This window comes from Bos indicus x Bos taurus, chromosome 9 (genome assembly GCF_003369695.1).
Source record: "Bos indicus x Bos taurus breed Angus x Brahman F1 hybrid chromosome 9, Bos_hybrid_MaternalHap_v2.0, whole genome shotgun sequence".
NCBI lineage: Eukaryota > Metazoa > Chordata > Mammalia > Artiodactyla > Bovidae > Bos > Bos indicus x Bos taurus.
Genome location: NC_040084.1, coordinates 42,430,710 through 42,452,438, shown reverse-complemented (window position 1 = coordinate 42,452,438; position 21,729 = coordinate 42,430,710). Strand labels below are relative to the sequence as shown.

Genomic DNA, 21,729 nt, shown 5'->3' with positions numbered 1-21,729 from the left:
ACAAGACTAAGTGGCTGTTCTGCTCTGAGAAACCTGTGGTCCCATCTGGCCTCCCTTGAGTGGTGCCCCCAGGGTGTAGTGCAGACGCTCCCCAACCCCACAGCTCCCTGAACCCCACTCCCGAGGCCCACCATGGTGCATACATGCTTCCGGAAGAGCTCCACATGGGGCCCCAGAGCCTGCGGGTCTGCATCTTTCAGGAACCAGACCACATCCTCCACGGACCAGCTGGAAGGGTTCCTGCTCCTTGGCCGCCGGGCATCCTGCCTGTCCGGAGAAGGGTTTGAGGCTGGAGGGGAGAGCACAGAGAGGGAGGCCGTGAGGCTGCGGGCTTGGGCTCGATGCCCACCTGGTGCTGCCTGCCCTCTTGCCTGGCCCTTGAGTCCAAGGTGGCCTGAGTGATCTCCTGTGGCCGAGTGAGGCTAGAAGTGCGCTGGAGACGGCTCCCAGAGGCAGCCCCCCACCCCCTCATCTGTACAGAGGAAAGCACCAGAAGAGGGATCTCCTCCAGCAGTGGAAATGCTGACCCATGTTAGACTTCAAAGACCCCTCCTGACCACTTCTGTCTCCGTGGGCCTCGGACCTCCTGTGACCCAGGCCTTGGTGGCCAGAGAATGCTTATTATGATAGGCTCTGGAGTGCTGTGATGCCAAAATGACGTCAGGTCCTGTGTGACTTCACTGGCATCACCCTGAGATGACATGGCAGAATGGAGGCCACATTTCGGTGCTTGTCCTGGGTCTCTACTGCCATGGTCTTGGAAGCCCTGTCTGTGAGAGGTCTGTACCCTGCACCCACTCTGAGCACCTCCCCAGCCCTCGGTTCTGCCGAAGCGCTCACTCCAACCTCACCACTAGACGGGGTTGCTGGACAACAGGAGCCTGGTTCCGTGCCTGGTCCATGCTGGTCAGGGACTTGAGTTGCATTGTGGTATAAATGCTTTTCCCCCAGGGCAGATTAAATGGTGTAAGATCAGTGAAGGAGGAAGAGAGTAGGGAGTCAGTATTTAGGCAATATTTGGGGATGGTGTGTTTTGTTTTTCTTTTGTATGTCCCAAACTAATCCATCCTCTTTCCCTAGAAGCAGCATCTCCTCCTCTTCATGCTTCTGAAACCTCAGTCATCTTTCCTGTCCTTTATTTGCTCCTCAAATTTAATTATTCTGAAGCTCTTAGAAGGATTCCTCTCACAGGGCTCTCCTGTCTTCCATCCCTGCTGATTACAGCATGGGATTCATCCATCCATGGCATTTCACATGATGTTCTCTGCATATAAGTTACATAAGCAGGGTGGCAATATACAGCCTTGGTGTAGTTGTTTCCCAATTTTGAACCAGTTTGTTGTTACATGTCTGGTTCTAACTGCTGCTTCTTGACCTGCATACAGGTTTCTCAGGAGGCAGGTAAGGTGGTCTGATAGTCCCATCTTTTTGAGAATGCTCCACAGTTTGTTGTGATCCACACAGTCAAAGGCTTTAGTGTAGTCAATGAAGCAGATGTTTTTCTGAAATTCTCTCGCTTTTTCTATGATCCAACGGATGTTGGCAATTTGACCTCTGGTTCCTCTGCCTTTTCGAAATCCAGCTTGTACATCAGGAAATTCTTGGTTCATGTGCTGTTGAAGCCTAGCTTGAAGGATATTGAGCACAACCTTGCTGGCATGTGAAATGAGTACAGTTGTGCGGTAGTTTGAGCATTCTTTGCCATTGCCCTTCTTTGAGATTGGAATGAAAACTGACCTTTTCCAGTCCTGTGGCCACTGTTGAGTTTTCCAAATTTGCTGGCATACTGAGTGTAGCACTTTCACAGCATCATCTTTTAGGATTTGAAATAACTCAGCTAGAATTCCATCACCTCCACTAGCTTTGTTCATAGTGATGCTTTCTAAGGCCCCCTTGACTTCACATTCCAGGATATCTGGCTCTAGGTGAGTGATCACACCATTGTGGTTGTCTGGGTCATGAAGATCTTTTTTGTACAGCTCTCCTGTGTATTCTTGCCACCTCTTCTTAAGGTGTTTATCCTTCCTCCTTTCCAAAGAAGTTCTAGTAGCCATCAAAGCTCAGGTAGATCCCTTCACAGGCAGCATTTCCATGTCCTGCCATCTGGATGTCACCTTCCTCTACTTTTAACCCCCAAATCTTTGTTCTTCTCTTAAAGATGCTCTGCACATTCTGCTTAGTATTACCGTTATGCATGTGCTTGCCTGTAACCTCCAGTTATCTTTTAAATTCTTGAGGATAATCTTTTTCATCTTCCCCCTAGTCATCCACAGACACCTAATGAGCATCTCTTCTGTACCAGGTCCTGGGCTAAGAGTTTGGTGAAAAATGTAATCTTCTCATTGTGTGCGTGCATGCTAAGTCACTTCAGTCGTGTCTGACTCTTTGCAACCCCATGGACGGTAGCCAGCCAAACTCCTCTGTCCACGGGATTCTCCAGGCAAGAATACTAGAGTGGGTTGCCATGCCCTCCTCCAGAGGATCTTCCCAACTCAGGGATTGAATCCATGTCTCTCACGTCTCCTGAATTGGTAGGCAGGTTCTTTACCACTAGTGCCACCTGGGAAGCCCAGAATCCTCTCATTACAGGGTTTATAATCGTTAAGTCCTCCATGGCTCCAAGCAAATATATTTGTAATATGGGTTCAATGAATGTAAAACAAATCAATACACTTCGCAAAAACAGTATTAGTAATTTACACAAAAGCTTTGTGTGTGTAATCCTTAATCTTATTTTCAGGCTCTGAACAATGAAGCAGCTTCCCTACCGAGTAATTCTAAGTTCGTAGTTGAGAAGACTTCCTTTCCATTTATGTTCTTTAATTTCAGGGTGCAGCGGTTTTTCTGCTGTCTCTTTTTTCCTCCTCTTTTCAATGTGCTTGAGAAGGGCACAGCTCTGCATTGGTGCTGAGAAAAGTACATTATCACATTGCTGTGTCTATCCTCAATACAATGGTTTGGTTGAGAATTGGATTTTCTTTGAGATTTTCCCTGCCTTTTCCTTGTTAGACCTGGAAGGGTCCCCTTAGGTGATCTGGCATAAGGTGGGGGCTGCATTTTGCCAGGAAACTGTTAATGCACCCCGGGGCTATCTGAATGTGGATGCATGCTTATTAGAGATGATTTCATTGCATTTAAGGACATCTGCACTCAACAAGGGGAGGAGGAACCATGGAAATCGCATTTGCCTTTGGAGCCTGCCCCATCGGAGTGTCGGCAGTAATCAGGGTGATAATAGATGCTCTGATTACAAAGGCGGGAAGCCTTCAGTGCCAAGAATGATTTTTAGAGTGATCAGAGCAGAGGTCAAATCTAATTTCCCATGTTTGACAGGAAGGAAAAACACCAGACCGACTCACAACACCATCCATGGGAGCCTAAGGTCCTCTGAGCAAGGCCAGGGAAAGGCTCTCTCAGTGAGCCACAGCCATGGGATTGAGCAAGGGGTCTGGCTTGTCTTTAGGGTGAGGCTCTCCAGGCAATGAGCATGGAGGGAAAGTGGCTCTGCTCCTGGCACCTGGTCCTAGCTGTGGGCATTTTTGTGTTTCCTCTTTGAGGGGCCTTAGAGTCACACAAGACAGACAGTAGCAGGAAGCTGTCACACCTAGAGACCAGCTCAGGATCCAAAGTGAACTAGCTCTAGGAGGGAGAGAGGGAGCTTTCCAGCTTCTGCCATGCTCACACAAAGATAATAACCACACAGTCCCTTCAGCTGCTGTCAGGCTGTCAGGAAGACACATGGGTCTGGGCTGACATGGCCAGGCTAGGCAGATGTGACTGCACAGTGGTCAGACACAATAGATGTGAAAAAAATCTTGTTCCTAAAAGAACAGAGTGTGCAAAGCACTCGCTGATTGCCTTTGTGAAAGGGGGGCATTCTCCAGTGCAGAGAACTTGGTGCACGGTCAGGTCTGTTCCCTGGGTGCTGCTGGAGACATGTGCAGAGTGAAACCCAGCTGTGAATGGATGTAGGATGAAGATGGTGGTGGCTCCTTCTAATGCTGAATTCATACCCACCAGGAATGGAATGACTGTGAATCCGTCTAAAGTAATTCCGGGCACCTTCACAGCCCGGTCCGCCTGCGGCTGCCTGTGTATCACTCTGTCTCACACAGGCCCACAAGCACAAGCATAATTTCCTTTTGCTCACTCATAATTCAGAAGACACTTTATAGCTCATGATAGAATCCGATGAAGGAAGAGAAGGATCAATGATCCAGGAGTCAGAGGCCCCTCCACCCACCACCGTGCGAGTGTCTCTGTGCTTCTCTGCTGGGAAATGAGGAGTTGGGAAGGATCGCCAAGGTCCCCTCAAACCACCGCCTCTCCTGGGCAACACAAAGGCACTACATTCTCACACCTCTGAAGCCTTATCAGCGTGTCTGTGGGCAAAGTGCAGTGAATGAGAGCCGGTGGCCAGGTTTCCAACCCCTTCCCAGACCTGATCATCTTATTCTTCATGGGCTTTAGGTTCTTCATGCTGTTTCTCTAGAGTATTGTAAGAATCATATGATTCTGTGGCTTTGGGCTGGAGCCTGATGACAAGCATCCTGAAGGGAAGCCCATCGGCTTCCAAAAGGGGCCCCTCGGTTTTGTTTGTTAACCATCAGTCTCTCTGCAATTGGAGACTGTCCAAGAACAGGGCCCATATCTATCTTGCTCACAGCTCCACCCTTAGACCTTAGACAAGCATATTGTGCTCCATGAGTATATGCTGGCCAGGACTGACCAAAATCCCTCTGAGTCTTAGCTGCCTCAACAGTCAACTACCTACCACACTGTGAGGATTAAATGTGATAATGTGAAGCATTAAACAGTAAGAATTAATTAAAGGTAGCTGCTAGTCTTCTTACTGTTATACGTCAATTCCATAGTGGCCAATAGATTTGTCTTCCTGAGTTCTGTGGCCACCATCTCACGTCCCTGTTCAGAAATGTCTGATTTCCACAGAGTAAAGAAAGCCCGATCTGCTTGGTTTGAACCCCAAATCTCCCAGCATGATTTCCGTCCATGTCCCTGCACAAACTCTTCTCATTCCTCGGAATGAATAAGCCCTACTACACCTTCACTCACTTTACCCTCTGCCCCACATAGAGTGCTGTTCCCATTCTTCTTTTTCTGGCTGAATCATTCTCTATGCGCCACCCAAGGCCATACCCTATAGACTCAAACTCGAACCCATGGGAAGCATGTAGGTGGTAAGGTAAGAACAATGTTGAAGTCACTTCAATTCTGAAGCTTGGATGCACTCTCAGTTGGGAATTCTACAGCATCTCCTGTTATCCAAAATCTCTTTATATTACTAGTTCTTAGTGATTATATCTTGGATGAGAGACAGAGGTGAGCTCTCAGATTTTCACCTGAGTATCAGCAAAAAATAGGAAAATGTGTCCTGTGAATACACCCCTTGAGTCCATGGGCAGAGACGATATATCAAGCCAGTAGTAGTCCAGGGTAAGAATTCATGTGAGAGAGAGGACTGAGAAGTCTGTCACATCACTGATACCTACCTTCTCACACAGTCTCATACCAGTTTCTGATTTCTGCAGGTTTAAACCATTAAGGTTAGCACCATGGGGGAAAATCCATTTCTAGGTCCCTTCCAGTTTTATGACTTGGGTCAAACCCTCTTAAAGAAATATGGTTTCTTAATACCGACTGCTTTCACTTGGGATGCAATTTCAGAAAATACCAAGCACTTCTTTGGACAGAGGGAAAACTTAATAGCCCTCCAGAGGGCCTGCGGCAGCACCCAAGCTGACTGCTAGGTGACTAATGGGTAAGGAGGCCAGGATTTTCTCTCCTATTTTAATCTACCTTCACTCAGTTTAGCATGGTTTATCTCTATGGTTTCCACATGTGTTTAGCTGCGCAAGCTCTGTTTAAGCTACACAAATGGAGAACCCCACTCTGCAAATGTGAAGAGGCCCTGGTTACAGAGGGTGGTGGTAGAGTCCTGTCTGCTCCCATCCCCTCCAGCCTTCCCCTAGAACCTCAGAGGGACCCACTGAAGCCCACTGAGCATGTGAAAATCCCAGGCACAGTTTTTGAAAGCCAGCTTTGGAGCCAGCTTAAGTCAAATCCTGGCTCAATGCTTGACTGACCTCTTGATCTTCACATGCTTTATCTGTGTATCGAACCTAATAATGCCTACAATAATAATATACACCTGACATAATAATAGGGCTTCCCTGGTGGCTCATTTATAACTCATAAAAGTCATAAATAATGTGTGGAGAGTGTCTGGCCCATAGTAGGTGCTCAATACATAGCTATTTAGGCTATGCCTCAGACAGGCCACTTTTCTGGGGCTGCAGAGGATTCGAATTAGAGGGAAGACCTCATGAAGCCGAGAGCTTGGCTCCTACTGTGAGATGGAAGGGAAAAAGTACGAGAGATGAGGAGACACAGCACCACAGGAGGAAACAGGCAGAAGGAAGGAATGTTTCTAATCAGCAATGGCTGAAAACTGCTAGTTACCAACCCAATCCACCTGCTAGATGCACGGAGCATGGCGGCCACAGGGAACAGCAGAGCCACAAAACGGATGATCCCAGGTCTCTGAACTGTGATGCACACACCAACTATAAAGACTTCTACTGTAGCTGAGCCACTGTACATTTTGGATTCTCCTTATTCCTACAGTTTAGCCCACTCTCATACACCATTGTCTTTGCTTGTGGTCAAAGGTTGAAGTCAGCTGCCTTCAAGAATAACAAAAGTCCACAAAGGGATTTGTGGAAACATCTGATTTCCCTGTGTTCCCACATTCAAACAGCCACCGTCCCCAGTCCCTCTATACTCGGTGGTCTCAGGGCAAGGGCACAGGAGGTCAGGTCGTGGGGAAGCCAGATCATGCGTTACATTACCACATCTGTTTCCTTCAAGAGCCGTCCCGTTCCTCTTGGGGCTGGAGCCAGGAGGCCGCAGCCCAGGTGCCGAGGGGCCTCCGGGGGACAAGGGGCTGGCGCGGGGACCACTGACTGTGGTGGCTGAGCCGCCCCCAAGGTGGCCGTCTCCAGAGTTCTGCCGCTTGCAGTACAGTGAAGAGGAGGTGGGCAGGGAGCCCCTGTGGCTAAAGGTGGGGGAGGAAGGGTCCACGCCGTAGCGGTTCATGCTCGCAGGGTTCACCAGGCACTCCTCGGCGGTGACTGTTTTTGCTAGGCAAGAAGGCAGAGCAGAGAAGCAGAGATTAGAGAGCAGTCAAGAGGCCACCAGGCGCTGGGTCTTGGAAAATCTTTCCCCAGCAGCACGGGTGCCACTGTGTGTGGGCATGACAGAGGAGAAGGAATGGACCCGGGTGCCACTGTGTGTGGGCATGACAGAGGAGAAGGAATGGATCCGGGTGCCACTGTGTGCGGGCATGACAGAGGAGAAGGAATGGACCCGGGTGCCACTGTGTGCGGGCATGACAGAGGAGAAGGAATGGACCCGGGTGCCACTGTGTGCGGGCATGACAGAGGAGAAGGAATGGACCCCAAGGCATGCACCCCAGTAGCTCAACCCTCAGCAGAATGACACCTGCCTCACCAACAAAGCAGACTTTAGTAGGGATTAGGACATGTGACCCTTCGTGTTCCAAGGAAAATGAGATCATCTTGGTTATTGATGACGTGTAAATAAAATTCAAACAAAGGTCTTTCTTCCTCTATGGCTCTGCTCCTCCAGGAGTCTCTGCCAGCTTGTTGGAATCTCCTGGCTCCCTCTTCTTTTGCCCATAACCACTGCCTTCCTCACCTGGCCCAAGATTCCTGGGAGAGATCAAGCCAGAGTCACAGTGTCCCAGAGTCAGGAGAAACAACTTTGGCCTGCGTTCTGGTACAGGTGTGGCGGCGCTTCCTCCCCACACTTTCAGTTCCAGTATACATGAGGGCACTAACCTTCCACCAAGGTGAACAAACTAGGGACATAAATGACGATCTGGATGGCCCCATGGTCCTCCCCAAACCCTGCAGATAAGAGAGAAAGACCCCATCTAAAGTACAGAGAGAGTAGAGGACCTGAAGAGCCTGCCAATCTCCTCCTCAGCTCCCTCACCGAAACAGATCAGGACTTTCTCCACTTTTAAAGCTCATTCTTACAGCCTGTTGAACTCTATCTGTGAGCTATACAAATGGTGTGGGGCGTTTTGTTTTGTTTGAAAAGACAAGGCCTAGAGGAATTATAGGGATAGAAAGAGGAAGAAAAATATTCTAGCAATTCCTTTTCTTCTTGACCCTAGACAAGATCATATCTGTCTAACTCCATCAATAACCATCCAAATACCACACATGATAAAAACAGATATGGACATCCCCAAAGTGACTTTAAAAAAGAAAAACCAATGGACCCCCAAGGCTGGCAATAAGTAAGCACATCTGGGGCCATGAGATCCAGATGTCTTCTTCTGTAAACCAGTATGGGTTATTCCCACAATATAGGTATTAAAAGATAAAGACTTGATTTAATTAGGGCAACTAGCAGGTCTTCTCACATATGGGGATGCATATGGAGCTTGCCTAGAAATAAAAACCACTGCATATGGAATACAGCTAAAGCAGTGCAGTGCCTAGAGCAAATTTTATCTGTTAATATTTATATTTAAAAAGAAAAATATTAAATTAATAACCTAATCTTCCTCAATAAAATGCTGGAGTAAAGGAGGGTAAACCAAACCTAAAGCAAGTACAAGGAAGAAAATAATAAAGACTGAAGCAGAAATTAATTAAATAGAGGACAGAAAAATAGAGAAAATCATGAAACCAAAGCCTAGCTCTTTGAAAAGATCAACAAAATTGACAAACTTTTTAAGCTAGATTGGCTAAGAAAAAAAGAAGACTCAAATTACTAAACTCAGAAATGAAGGAGATGACATTAACACCAATCTCAAAGAAATAAATGGATTATTAAATAATATTACAATTATCACCAATAAACTAGGTAAATTAGAAGAAATGGACAGACTGACAGAAATAGACAATCTGAATCAACATAAAGCAAGTAAAGAGATCAAATAGTAATCAAAAAACAAAGAAATCCCAGACTTAAATGGCTTCAGAAATTAATTCTATGAAACATTTAAAGAAAAATTAAAACCAGTTCTTCACAAAGTCTTCCAAAAAGTAAAAATGGAGTGCTATGGACTGAATTGTGTCCCTCTCAAATGTTCATATGTTGAAGCTCTAGCCCCCCCGGGCAACTATACTTGGAGAGAGGGGCCATAATGAGATAACTGAGGTTAATTAAGGTCTTAAAGGTAGGGCCTCAACCCAATAGTACTGATTAAAAAGAAAGTACTGACAAGAAGAGGAAGAGACATAAGAGAGTCTCCCTCTTCATACACACGTACAGAGAAGAGGCAATGTGAGGACACAGAGAAAGTGGCTGTTCACTAGCCAGGAAGAGTGGGCCACTGGAAACCAACCCTGATGACAGCTGGATCTCAGACTGCTGACATCCAGAACTATGAGAAAATAAAGTTAAAGGATAGAGGATGAAGTTTCTATTATGGAAGCCGGGCAGACTAATATATGGAGAGAATATTTCCCAACTCATTCTATGAGAACACCAATGCCCTGACACCAAAACTAGACAAAGACATCACAAGAAAACTAGAGATCAATGTCTTATTAATATGGGTACAAAAATTCTCAACAATATACTAGCAAAACAAATCCATAACATACAGAATAACTTATAAATCATGGTCAAGTAGGATTTGTTTCAGGGATGCAGGGTTGGTTTAACATCTGAAAATCAATTAATGTAATACATGACATCGTCCATTAATGTAATACATGATGATGTCCATTAATGTAATATACAGCTTCCAGATATTCAAGCTGGTTTTAGAAAAGGCAGAGAAACCAGAGATCAAATTGCCAACATCCGCTGGATCATGGAAAAAGCAAGAGAGTTCCAGAAAAACATCTATTTCTGCTTTCTTGACTATGCCAAAGCCTTTGACTATGTGGATCACAATAAACTGTAGAAAATTCTGAAAGAGATGGGAATACCAGACCACCTGACCTGCCTCTTGAGAAACCTGTATGCGGGTCAGGAAGCAACAGTTAGAACTGGACATGAAACAACAGACTGGTTCCAAATAGGAAAAGGGGTACGTCAAGGCTGTATATTGTCACCCTGCTTATTTAACTTCTATGCAGAGTACATCATGAGAAATGCTGGGCTGGAAGAAGCACAAGCTGGAATCAAGATTGCTGGGAGAAATATCAATAACCTCAGATACGCAGATGACACCACCCTTATGGCAGAAAGTGAAGAGGAACTAAAGAACCTCTTGATGAAAGTGAAAGAGGACAGTGAAAAAGTTGGCTTAAAGCTCAACATTCAGAAAACGAAGATCATGGCATCCGGTCCCATCACTTCCTGGCAAATAGATGGGGAAACAGTGGAAACAGTGTCAGACTTTATTTTGGGGAGCTCCAAAATCACTGCAGATGGTGATTGCAGCCATGAAATTAAAAGACGCTTACCCCTTGGAAGGAAAGTTATGACCAACCTAGATAGCATATTAAAAAGCAGAGATATTACATTGCCAACAAAGGTCCGTCTAGTCAAGGCTATGGTTTTTCCAGTGGTCATGTATGTATGTGAGAGTTGGACTACAAAGAAAGCTGAGTGCCAGAGAATTGATGCTTTTGAACTGCAGTGTTGGAGAAGACTCCTGAGAGTCCCTTGGACTGCAAGGAGATCCAACCAGTCCGTCCTAAAGGAGATCAGTCCTGGATGTTCATTGGAAGGACTGATGCTAAAGCTGAAACTCCAATACTTGGCCACCTCATGCAGAGTTGACTCATTGGAAAAGACCCTGATGCTGGGAGGGATTGGGGGCAGGAGGAGAAGGGGACAACATCACTGACTCGATGGACATGAGTTTGAGTGAACTCCGGGAGTTGGTGATGGACAAGGAGGCCTTGTGTGCTGTGACTCATGGGGTCACAAAGAGTTGGACATGACTGAGCAACTGAACTGAACTGACAGCATTGATAGAATTAAAACCAAAGATCATATGATTATCTCAATATATGCAGAAAAAAGCATTTAACAAAATCCAACATTTTTTCATGAGAAATACACTCAACACACTATGAATGAAAGGGAACTTCCTCCAACTGAAAAAAGGGCATTCCACAAAAAACCCTACACTTAACATTATAGTTAACGGTGAAAGACGGGACACTTTTTCTCCTAAAATCAAGAACAATGCAAAGATGTCTCTATTCTTACTACTTCTATTCAACACTGAATTAGAGGTTCCAGCCAGGGTAAATAGGTAAGGAAAAGAAAAGCCATCTAATTTGGGAAGGAAAAATTAAAACTGTTTATGTAGAAAATTCAAAGGAATCCAATAAAACACTACTGAAATTAAGAGATGAATTCAGCAAAGTTACAGGATACAAAATATGTAAATATCAATTGTACTTTAAGCTATGGTTTTTCCAGTAGTCATGTACAGATGTGAGAGATGGGCCATAAAAAAGGCTGAGCGCTGAAGAATTGATGCTTTCGAATTGTGGTGCTGGAGAAGACTCTTGAGAGTCTCTTTTACTGCAAGGAGATCCAACTAGTCAATCCTAAAGAAAATCAACCCTAAATGTTCATTGGAAGAACTGATGCTGAAGTTCCCCTACTTTGGCCACCAGATGTGAATAGCTGACTCATTAAAAAAGACCCTGATGTTGGGAAAGATTGAAGGCAAAAGGAGTTGGGCGGGTAGGGGTGGCAGAGGATGAGATGGTTAGATAGCATCACTGACTCAGTGGACATGAATTTGAGGAAACTCCAGAAGATAGTGGAGGGAGGAAGAGCCTGGCGTGCTGCAGTCCATGGGGTTGCAAAGAGTCAGACACAACAGCACACACACAGAAAACTGGACCCTCACACACTGCTGGTGGGAATGTAAAATGGTACAACCTCTTTGGAAACATCCTGGCTCTTTCTCAAATGGTTAAAAATAAGTGCACCATGTGACCCAGCAATTCTACTCCTAGGTATATAAATTTCCAACAAAAGTGAAATTTCCACACAAAAACTTACACATGAATATTTACAGAAGCACTATTCATGAGAGCCCAAATGTGGAAACAACCCAAATAACTATCAGCTGATGAACAGATAAACAAAACATGGCATATCCACACAGCGGAATATTATTCAGGCATAAAAGTAATGAAGTATTGATCCATGCTACAGTGTGAATGAAGCTTGAACTATTATGCTAAGTAAAGAAACCAGGCCACAGAATATCACATATTAAATGATTTCATTTGTATGAAATGTCCAGGATGGGCAAATCTATAGAAACAAAAAAGTAGATTAGTGGTTGCTTAGGACCTGGGGATTGTGGGGGCTGGGGGTCCTAGCTAAGGGGTGTGCTGTGTTTGAGGTGTGGAAAACATTCTACAACTGACTGAGGTGAGAGCTGCACAAATCTGTGATTCTACTAAAGCTGTTGAATTTAAATGGGTGAATTGTATGATACATGAATTATATCTCAATAAAGCTGTTTTTAAAAACATCGCAGAGGCCCCAGTGTTTGGCTGTGAACAGATTCCTGAGAGTGCTATGCAGTCCAGTCTGACACTGCTTTGGCTACTAGGACAGGGACGTGAGAAGCAGAGGGGAGGCCTGCGTGCCCTGTGCTCGTCTTTTGTGGCTAACGCAGTGCTGCAAGAGGTCTGCAAGAACCTGGAACCCCACACCTCTGCCTGGATAGCCTCCATTTCATTATCCCTCCTGGTCAGAAGACATCAGCGGGAAGGAGCTGGCTATGAAGCTACATACTAGGCTGCTTCTTGAGTGGAGTGCTGAAGAGGAAGACAAACATTTTTGAGAATCTACTAATATGGCCAGCACATTCCTAGCCAGTCAGCAGCAAGGCTGCCACTCCATTCCCTTTATCAAAAAGTATTCCTAGTCTGGGATACTAATCCTTTCTGCGTCCGCAGTGGCAGGTGCTTTGATGTATGTGAGGAAGCTACTCATAGGGTCTGGCCTGATGCTTGGCATACAGAAGGTGCTCAATACATATTTATTAAGTAGGCATTTGGGCACTAAGGCTGATATTACAGAGAGGATGCATTAAAATTCATATTATTAAGAACTAAATATGAATGCTTCATGTAGATGCATGACAAACAATGAAAAACTCTAAAACATTTATTCTGTTTATTAAATATTTCAAATCCAAATTAAATATGCCTATGGAAGTCTGACAGTCTACGGTAGTGAATGTAGATAATTCACCAATCTGCAGTATGGCTGAAAAATACAGATGCAGATGGAATTTTGTTCTCCTATGACAACGTGTGGAGATGTGGAACAAGGGAATGTGGACTGTATTGGTTTAAAAACTGCTGACAACCATGGGTGAGATCAAAGGTAATAAAAGTCAGCTTCTGGGCTGTGATCCAAATGAATTCATCGTAAAGTAAAACTGACTTGAGAGAGCGTCAAACAATAGCCCTCTACCTGGCAAAGGCTGTGCCAGTGACTCCAAAGGCGGTCAGGTGGACAGTCGTGAAGATGGATCAATAAGCCGCAGACATGGTCCCGCACAGCCTGCAGCTCCCGGGAAGCCCAGGAGAGAGCAGCACGCTCAGGTGACACTCACCAGGGTGCCGTTCAGAATTGAAGAGATGCACCTGCTCCAACCCAACTAAGACAGCCTTTTCCTCACCTTTACAAATAGGGGTGCTGACACTTACATCACACCCAAGGGTAAAAATAACTGACCCAGTGAAGGCCGTCTTTCAACCACAGGACTGAAAAGGACCCTCACTGAGCACCCTGCCCAACATTTCCTCAAGTGTTAAAATGTGTCCCACTGGCCCACCAGGGGCTGATTCTTGGTGGTACTTAGGTGTATTCGTTTCCTAAGGCTGCAGAAATTACCACAAATCTGGTGACTTCAAACAACAGAAATCTATTCTCTCCTAGTTCTGGAGGCTACACGTCTGAAATCAAGGTGTTGGCAGGGTCATGCTCTCCGAAGTCTCCAGAAGAAGATCCTTTTTTGCCTCTATCTGCTTCTGGTGATAGCCAACGACCCATGGTGTTCCCTGGCTGCAGACACAGCACTCCAACCGCTGCCTCTGTTGCCACATGGCATTCTCCCTGTGTGTCTGAATCTGTGTCCACATTTCTTATAAGAACACCAGTCATTAGATTGGCACCCATAGTCCAGTGTGACCTCATCACAGCTTGATTACTGCCAAGACCCTATTTCCAAAGAAAGTCCCTTTCACAAGTATCTGCAGTTAGGACTTAAACGTGTTTCTTTTTGGAAGACACAAAAACTGGTGAACGTTATCTTTTTATGGCCATGTATTTTAGTGCACAGCAATAAAATATAATTAACCCATCAAACTATGCTTCCACTGATAAGATATCACTGCTTGAGAGGACTAAAGGCTAAGGTTAAAAGAAATGAATCCATTTAAAGGAATATCTTGAGTAAATACTTCTATAGGTTTCCTCAAACAAAGCAAAAATTACGAAGGTGGTAAATTAACGGAGAAACACCTGGAGCTCACTCCAAATTCTCTCTTCAGGCAGGGGTGGTGTTTGGAATGGAAAATAAAGTAAATAGCTGAGCCTCTTATTTAAAAGCTTCCCCAAAGAGATTTTACAGTCTCCTCACAGTTAGGTCATTATGCCACAAACCTCACTGCCTAAAACTTCTTCCTTATATCTAACCCCAGTTCCTATTGCTTCAGTTAAAAAAATGACTGCTGGATACATACAGTTTATACTCTTAAAACCATTAAGCCATCCAACATACAGGGAAGATGAATTACAGGTAAGCATAACTTCTAGTAGTTTAAGAACTTAATGAAGTGTGGCTCATGAATTGTTTGTTACAAAATGACTATTTGAAGAAGAAGAAGGACCAAACCTATCCTTGGAGACAGAACTATATTTTTCAAGCGGTTTTGTGGATGACTGGGGAGTGAACACCAGATGGGGCCAGCAGACCTGGGATTGTCTGGCGAGAGTGCCTTATGAAGATCCGGCTCCCACACGCAGACTCATGGCAAACCAGAGGGCTGACAGATTAACACATTCCTGGTCCTTTTCCCCCAGATGAGATGAAAGAGAAAATTCCTTCTCATCTGAAATGAGTTGTCTTGTCACCTGGCAGCTCTCATTAAACAGGAGGCAACAACCCAGCCTCTAGTTAAAGCTGTTTCATCGCTGTGGACACCAGCACAGTAGGGTGAACAGGAGGCACTCTGTGTACTTCTCTTCTATAAACCCTGCCTCTATCCAAGACACTAAGGATGCCACTTGTAAATCATGAAGTCTTTCCTCCCGGAAAAGGACTGATCTGCTTTTGTACAATCACAAGAGTGTGCTTAAATAGAAAGGCACAGGCACAAATGGCTCTCACAGAAGCCTGCCACATTTTCAGGATTTGGTGTCTTGGAAACTTTCAAAAGAGGCTTGGTGTGCCTTTTTCACCGTGGCTAGTCTGTGGACTATGGTTTCCCCCAGCTGCTACATATAAAGTCTGCCTATTAGGCCAAAGAATACACTGCGTGCTCTGTGTGTGCTCAGTTGCTCAGTTGTGTCCGACTCTTCGCGACCCCACAGACTGTAGCCCTGAGACCAAACTATGGTGGAGGTAATGAAGATGAGAAAGACTTCTGCTTTATTGACTACGCCAAAGTCTTTGACTGTGTGGATCACAACAAACTGTGGAAAATTCTTAAGGAGATGGGAATACCAGACCACCTGACCTGCCTCCTGATAAAACTGTATGCAGGACAAGAAGCAACAGTTAGAACTGGACATGGAACAACAGACTGGTTCCAAATCAGGAAAGGAGTACTTCAAAGCTGTATATTGTCACCCTGCTTATTTAACTTCTATGCAGAGTACATCATGCGAAATGCCAGGCTGGATGAAGCACAAGCTGGAATCAAGATTGCCGGGAGAAATATCAATAACCTCGGATATGCAGATGACACCACACTTGTGGCAGAAAGTGAAGAAGAACTAAAGAACCTCTTGATGAAAGTGAAAAAAGAGAGTGAAAAAGTTGGCTTAACACTCAACATTCAGAAAGCTAAGATTGTGGCATCTGGTCCCATCACTTCATGGGAAATAGATGGGGAAACAGTGGAAACAGTGACAGACTTTATTTGTTTGGGCTCCAAAATCACTGCAGATGGTGACTGCAGCCATGAAGTTAAAAGACGCTTGCTCCTTGGAAGAAAAGCTATGACCAACCTAGATAGCATATTACAAAGCAGAGACATTACTTTGCCAACAAAGGTCTGTCTAGTCAAAGCTATGGTTTTTCCAGTAGTCATGCATGGATGTGAGAGTTGGACTATAAAGAGAGCTGAGTGCCGAAGAATTGATGCTTTTGAATTGTGGTGTTGGAGAAGACTTAAGAGTCCCTTGGACTGCAAGGAGATCCAACCAGTCAATCCTAAAAGAAATCAGTCCTGAATATTCATTGGATGGACTGATTGCTGAAGCTGAAGCTCCAATAACTTTGGCCACCTGATGTGAAGAACTAACTCATTGGAAAAGACCCTGATGCTGAGGAAGATTGAAGGCAGGAGGAGAAGGGAATGACAGAGGATGAGATGGCTGGATAGCATCACCAACTCGATGGACATGAGTTTGATCAAGCTCTGGGAGTTGGTGATGGACAGGGAAGCCTGGCATGCTGCAGTCCATGGGGTCACAGAGTCGGATGTGACTGAGCAACTGAACTGAACTGAGACTGTAGCCCGCCAGGCTACCCTGTCCATGGAATTCTCCAGGCAAGAATACTGGAGTGGGTTGTCATTTCCTCCTCCAGGGATCTTCCCGACCTAGGGATTAAATCCAGGTCTCCTGCATTAGCAGGCAGATTCTTTACCACTGAGTCACCTGGGAAGCCCAAAGAATACTCCAGAAGAGTTCAAACCTGCTCAGCCTCAAAGGATACCCCTTTGCTCCTGAATCTGCACCAGGTCTAAGCCTCCTCGTTCAGGGAACACAGCTCTAGGGTCTGAGGAGTGTGGACTCCTCCCTCTGCCTGTGCCCCTGCAGAGGCTGGGGCAGGGTTGTTGGGGGAATGCCCCTGCATCCTCAGCTTCCAAAACACCCAGCACGGCCCAGCCTGCTGCATTTCCGGGTCAACTGAGTGCCTGGAATGTGGAGAACCTCTGAGGAGAAGCAAGAAGAGGCAGAGGTACAGGAGGGAGAAAGCCAAGAGCCAGGAAAGTCCGAGAGCAGCAGGAGTGGCCAGGGAGTTCTTTTGGGGGGTGTTGACCTATTTTCATGTAGGACACAAGACCCAAATGCTCACAGTTAAGTGAGCTTGGACTATTTAATTTATTTAAAGGATTTTTATGGCACTTAACTTGGATTCTCTAAAACAAAGCCTTGAAAAGTGGCAACACCACGATCTGCAAAATTATTCTCAAATAGGATCTCTACATGCAATAATAACCCTACACCCATCTCAGACCCTGTTCTTCCCAGCACTAAATAGTTCTCTCTCTCCCCACCCCTTCTCTATGTCTCTCTCTCTCTCTCTCACACACACACACACACACATACAGACATACTCACCCTCCATTCCCCATCTTATTTCCCCACATCAGTCACAACTTTCCAGCTGAAGGAACAGCTGCACAGAGTGAACCCTTTCCTCAGTCATCTCTATTCCTGGCAGATTGATTGCCAGCAGGTCTGACCAGCCCAGCCGGCCACACAACTCTGCCCAGGCTGGCAGAAAGGTCAGACCACGGGATCATGTCCAGAGGGCTCCGTGTGTGAATGCCTTGGCTCTGCTGCATAACGAGATGGCAGCACCACGGATCTCTAGCCCTGAACCCCAGATTAGAAGAGAAAGTAATACAGTCAACCTGATTACACCACCTCTTGATTATCTGTGGGGTAACTATTCCCCTCTGCTTAATCAGGTGCCACCACCTAAGAAGCACAGCCAGTACACTCTGAAAAGCAGGGAAAGAGACCTGCAAAAAGAGAAACAGAAAGAGCTAGGGAGGAGGGCCAGGAAACAATCGCAGGTCCCAGTAGAGCTGCCCTCCCCAGCTCAGAGCCCGACACCTGGGTTCCTACCTTGAGTGGCTGCTCCACCAGGTGCCTCACACACGCTCCTCTCCAGCACCGCAGGTGCCCAGCCCGTGCTCGGTGCTGTGGGACCTAGGGGGGACCTCTGAGGGACTGCCTGGTGTCAGAAACCCCCAGATTTCCTCTCTGCCTTCCTGCCGCCTTTCGCTGAGGTTCTCGCGGAGGTCTGCAGGTTTCCTTCTCCTGCTTGGTCCCGCCCCTTGTTCTTGTTCAGATAAGCTCATCGTGTTTTCCCTCAGGGCCCTCTGCAGCCTCCTGTCCCAGCCTTCCTGGTTCAAAGGGCACTGGGCCACACCACCTATGAGGCTTAGCCTTTCATTCGCCTCAATTAAATTTTCCATTAACTTGGTCTCTGGCCAGTATAGATCTTCCCTTCAAGCTTGTCTCTAAGTTCAGATCGCTCAGCCCTCAGAATCAACCTTACTACTCCCCTCGGGTCCATTCAAGCACATTTATACTTATCCTCCCTAATGAGATGTACAGAAACCAACCGTAATTTTAATGCCTGACACCTGAACTTCTTTAGTCCTTTCTAATGTTGATGGTTTGCCTGAGACTTTGTTCTTTATGATTTAAGATCTTCCCTCGCAGAAATTTTGCCCAAAGGCAATTTGGCCCAATGTTGGCCACTTTAGAACAGTGAATGCCCTTTCAGTCTCCAGAGGAGAACAGGTTCCCTCTCTGTAGTCTTTTCTTTGCAGCTTTGCCAAAGCCTTTACCCAGAGGCTTCTGGGAATTTCCAGAAGGAGGGGGAGGGCGAGAGTGGGGAGCTTTCTGCTGTCAAGCTCTGTTTCTTCAACAACTTTTGGGTCTTTCATAGGAAACTGGGGAAACTTAGAGTGACCCTTACTCAGGAAAATGCTGGAGTCCCTGGAATAGAGGACACCATATAAATTCTGGTTCCAAATGGACATCCTGACTTTTAGGAAGGCATTCCAATATTTCTCGAGTGGGTGAAGTAGGCTGCCATGTTGTGAGCATCTCTGTGGACGGGCCTACATGGCAAGGAATCAATGGCTCATGGGAAGCAGAATCCTGCCCACAACCACATGAATGAGCTAGGGACTGGGTCCTTCCTTAGCTAAGCTCTGAGGTGCTTGCCACCTTGTGAGAGACCCACAGCTGGGGAACACAGTCAAGCTGCACCTGAATTCCCGATCACAGAAACTGTAAGATGATACATGTTAAATTAAATTTTAGGGTAATTTGTCACACAGCCATATATAAATATTACAGGTGGGAAAGGAATAATACATTCCTCTTGACTCTGCATATCTAGGTTGGAAGTTACAATTATTAATTCAATAGCAGTTAAGATGTATATGCTATTAGAATATTTAATTCTCTGTCAGGAAGTTTATGGGATTCTTTTTTTTTTTTTTTTCCCAACTGTCAAAGGGTTTGCTACTTATGTCTGAGACCCAGAAATGACCCACTAATAGGAGAAAGTCTATGGAATTTATCTTAGATGCCTACTGGTTTCCAAAGTTGCTTCAATTCCTCTTGACAAGGTTTATCATCTTATTCCTAGTTCTGATACATGGTCAGTAGATACTGGTGTGGATAACCTGCAGCTATTACCTTAGAACCCGCCACAGAGGCTCAGGGTACAGGTCCAGAGGAGCAGCCCAAAAGATAGTCTCTGGTTACAGCTCCTGTGGGCCCTGGAGATTTGGGGATGGCCACATCTCATATACTCTTCCATCACAGGCAGGAGCCTCTTTGGACAGGCCTGCCAGAGACACAGAAGGCCTTCTGCAGCTGACCCAGATGTCCCCAGCATGATCTCCAGTACTAGAGTGGCTCATGGGGGACTAATGGGTAGGGTGTCACCTGAAGGACAGTTAGCTTCATGAAACAAAGGAAAAGATTTCCAGTAGATTTCATTATTTGAAGAGAGGCATGGCGTTGGGGTAGAGGTATCTTTTAGAGAATTCCTGAGGCCAGCCTTGTGGGAAGAAAGAGTCTACACCACCTCTTTTTTGACAGCCTCGTTTCTCCTTCTTACTCCCTCTTAGAAGGAGCTCTCCCAAACAGGAGAAAGCCTACTAGGGATTTACAACCATCATCATTCTGCTCCTCAAGTCTTGGTGTCTTTAATCCACACCATGACTTTATTTGTGACCTTGAAAGAGGAGCATTATCTTTGTTTCTTTTTGTTTCATTTTAACATTAAAATATTACCAAATTGGTCAACGTGATTCAGTACTGGGTTATTTATCTCATATTGAAAGTACCTTGAGTGACTTCCTTGGTGGTCCAGCGATTAAGACTCTGTGCTACCAATACAGGGGGCTGGGGTTCCATCCCTGGTCAGGGAAGTAGATGCTACATGGCGTAACTAAGAGTTTGCCCACTGCAACTAAAGATCCCACATGCCAAAACTAAAAGAGACTGCATGCCTCAACAAAGCTCGAAGATCCCGTGTGTTGCAATGAAGACCTGGTGCAGCCAAATAAATGAGTAAAATACCTTGGGAGGTTCCAACAATTTAATTGGAGCATTCATTCATTCATTTAACCAATAATTATTGAATCTTTGTGCTTCCTCAATATCTGTAGGATTTGAAAGAGAACCTAAGCCTTACAATGCAAAAGAATTCAATAAATTGCAGAACATGGTAAAAATCTATTTAAGATTCTACAAAACCCAGTGTTTTACTTAGAGGTTCCTTTTTTCCCTTTTAGTTCAGTGTTTTAAAAAGTACAGACAGTATACTTTCATGAATGATATCATTGAAAATAGAATAAATAGCTTTTCCTAAATGAACTCATATAGGCATACAAGCAGAATTAAGATCAGGAATTCTACACTGGCAATCGGTCCCTCCTGGACCCTCCTGGCTTCTCCTGAACATATCTGTCTAAAAATATAGGAAGGCCTTTGTATTTACTGCAGAACTTGTGGACATTCTATTTTTTTTTTTTTTTTTTTCCTGTGGCATATGGAACTTCCTTGACCAGAGATTGAATCTATGCCTCTTGCATTGAAAGTAGAGTCTTAAGCATAGGCCTGCCAAAGAAGTCCTGGACATTTTCCTTTTCATGTGTCCATCAAGACTCTCTCAAAGATTCTTAAAAACTGAGCTTGGCACTAATACTCTTTTCTCCTTCCAAATGACCCCAATTTCAATACATGGCTCAAAAATCTAACCACTCATTTTGTTCACATAGCCCATGGCTATACCAGGATGAACATAGCTCTGCAATATTCTGATCATTGGCCTGCACATGCCTTCCTTCATTGCTCTTTTTTTAACCCAATCATTTCATATATTATTTAAAATACTGGGTTAAACCATGCCTGGGGCTTCCCAGATGGCTCAGTGGTAAAGAATCTACCTGCCAATGCAGGAGATGCAAAAGACACTGGTTTGATCCCTGGGTTGGGATCCTCTGTAGTAGGAAATGGCAACCCACTCCAGTATTCTTGCCTGGGAAATTCCATGGACAGAGGAGCCTGGTGGGCTACAGTCCATGGGGTCACAAAGAGTTGGACATGACTGAGTGAGCACGCAAACCATGCCTAGCATTGGTGGAGTAGGCCACTTTGTTGGATTTTGTAGGGATGAGGAAGTTCTCCTGGTGTCTAGGATGATAGGTTCTGCCTGTCCTGTGGATGTCATCC

At 45.3% G+C, this 21,729-nt stretch overlaps 1 protein-coding gene across 4 annotated transcripts in view; it reads right to left on the bottom strand.

Moving 5' to 3' along the window:
• Window positions 1-21,729, bottom strand: part of SCML4 (Scm polycomb group protein like 4) — a 111,825-nt gene that overhangs the window by 13,981 nt on the left and 76,115 nt on the right. For 3 of the 4 annotated variants that reach the window (XM_027551280.1, XM_027551279.1, XM_027551281.1), the window contains 2 exons: window positions 6,870-7,160; window positions 144-289 (listed from right to left, as the gene is read on the bottom strand). In XM_027551280.1, coding sequence (XP_027407081.1) covers window positions 144-289; window positions 6,870-7,160 — 437 coding nt within the window. Of the gene's footprint in view, window positions 1-143; window positions 290-6,869; window positions 7,161-18,090; window positions 18,301-21,729 lie in introns of those variants that run through there. The other variant, XM_027551282.1, reaches the window with a different exon arrangement.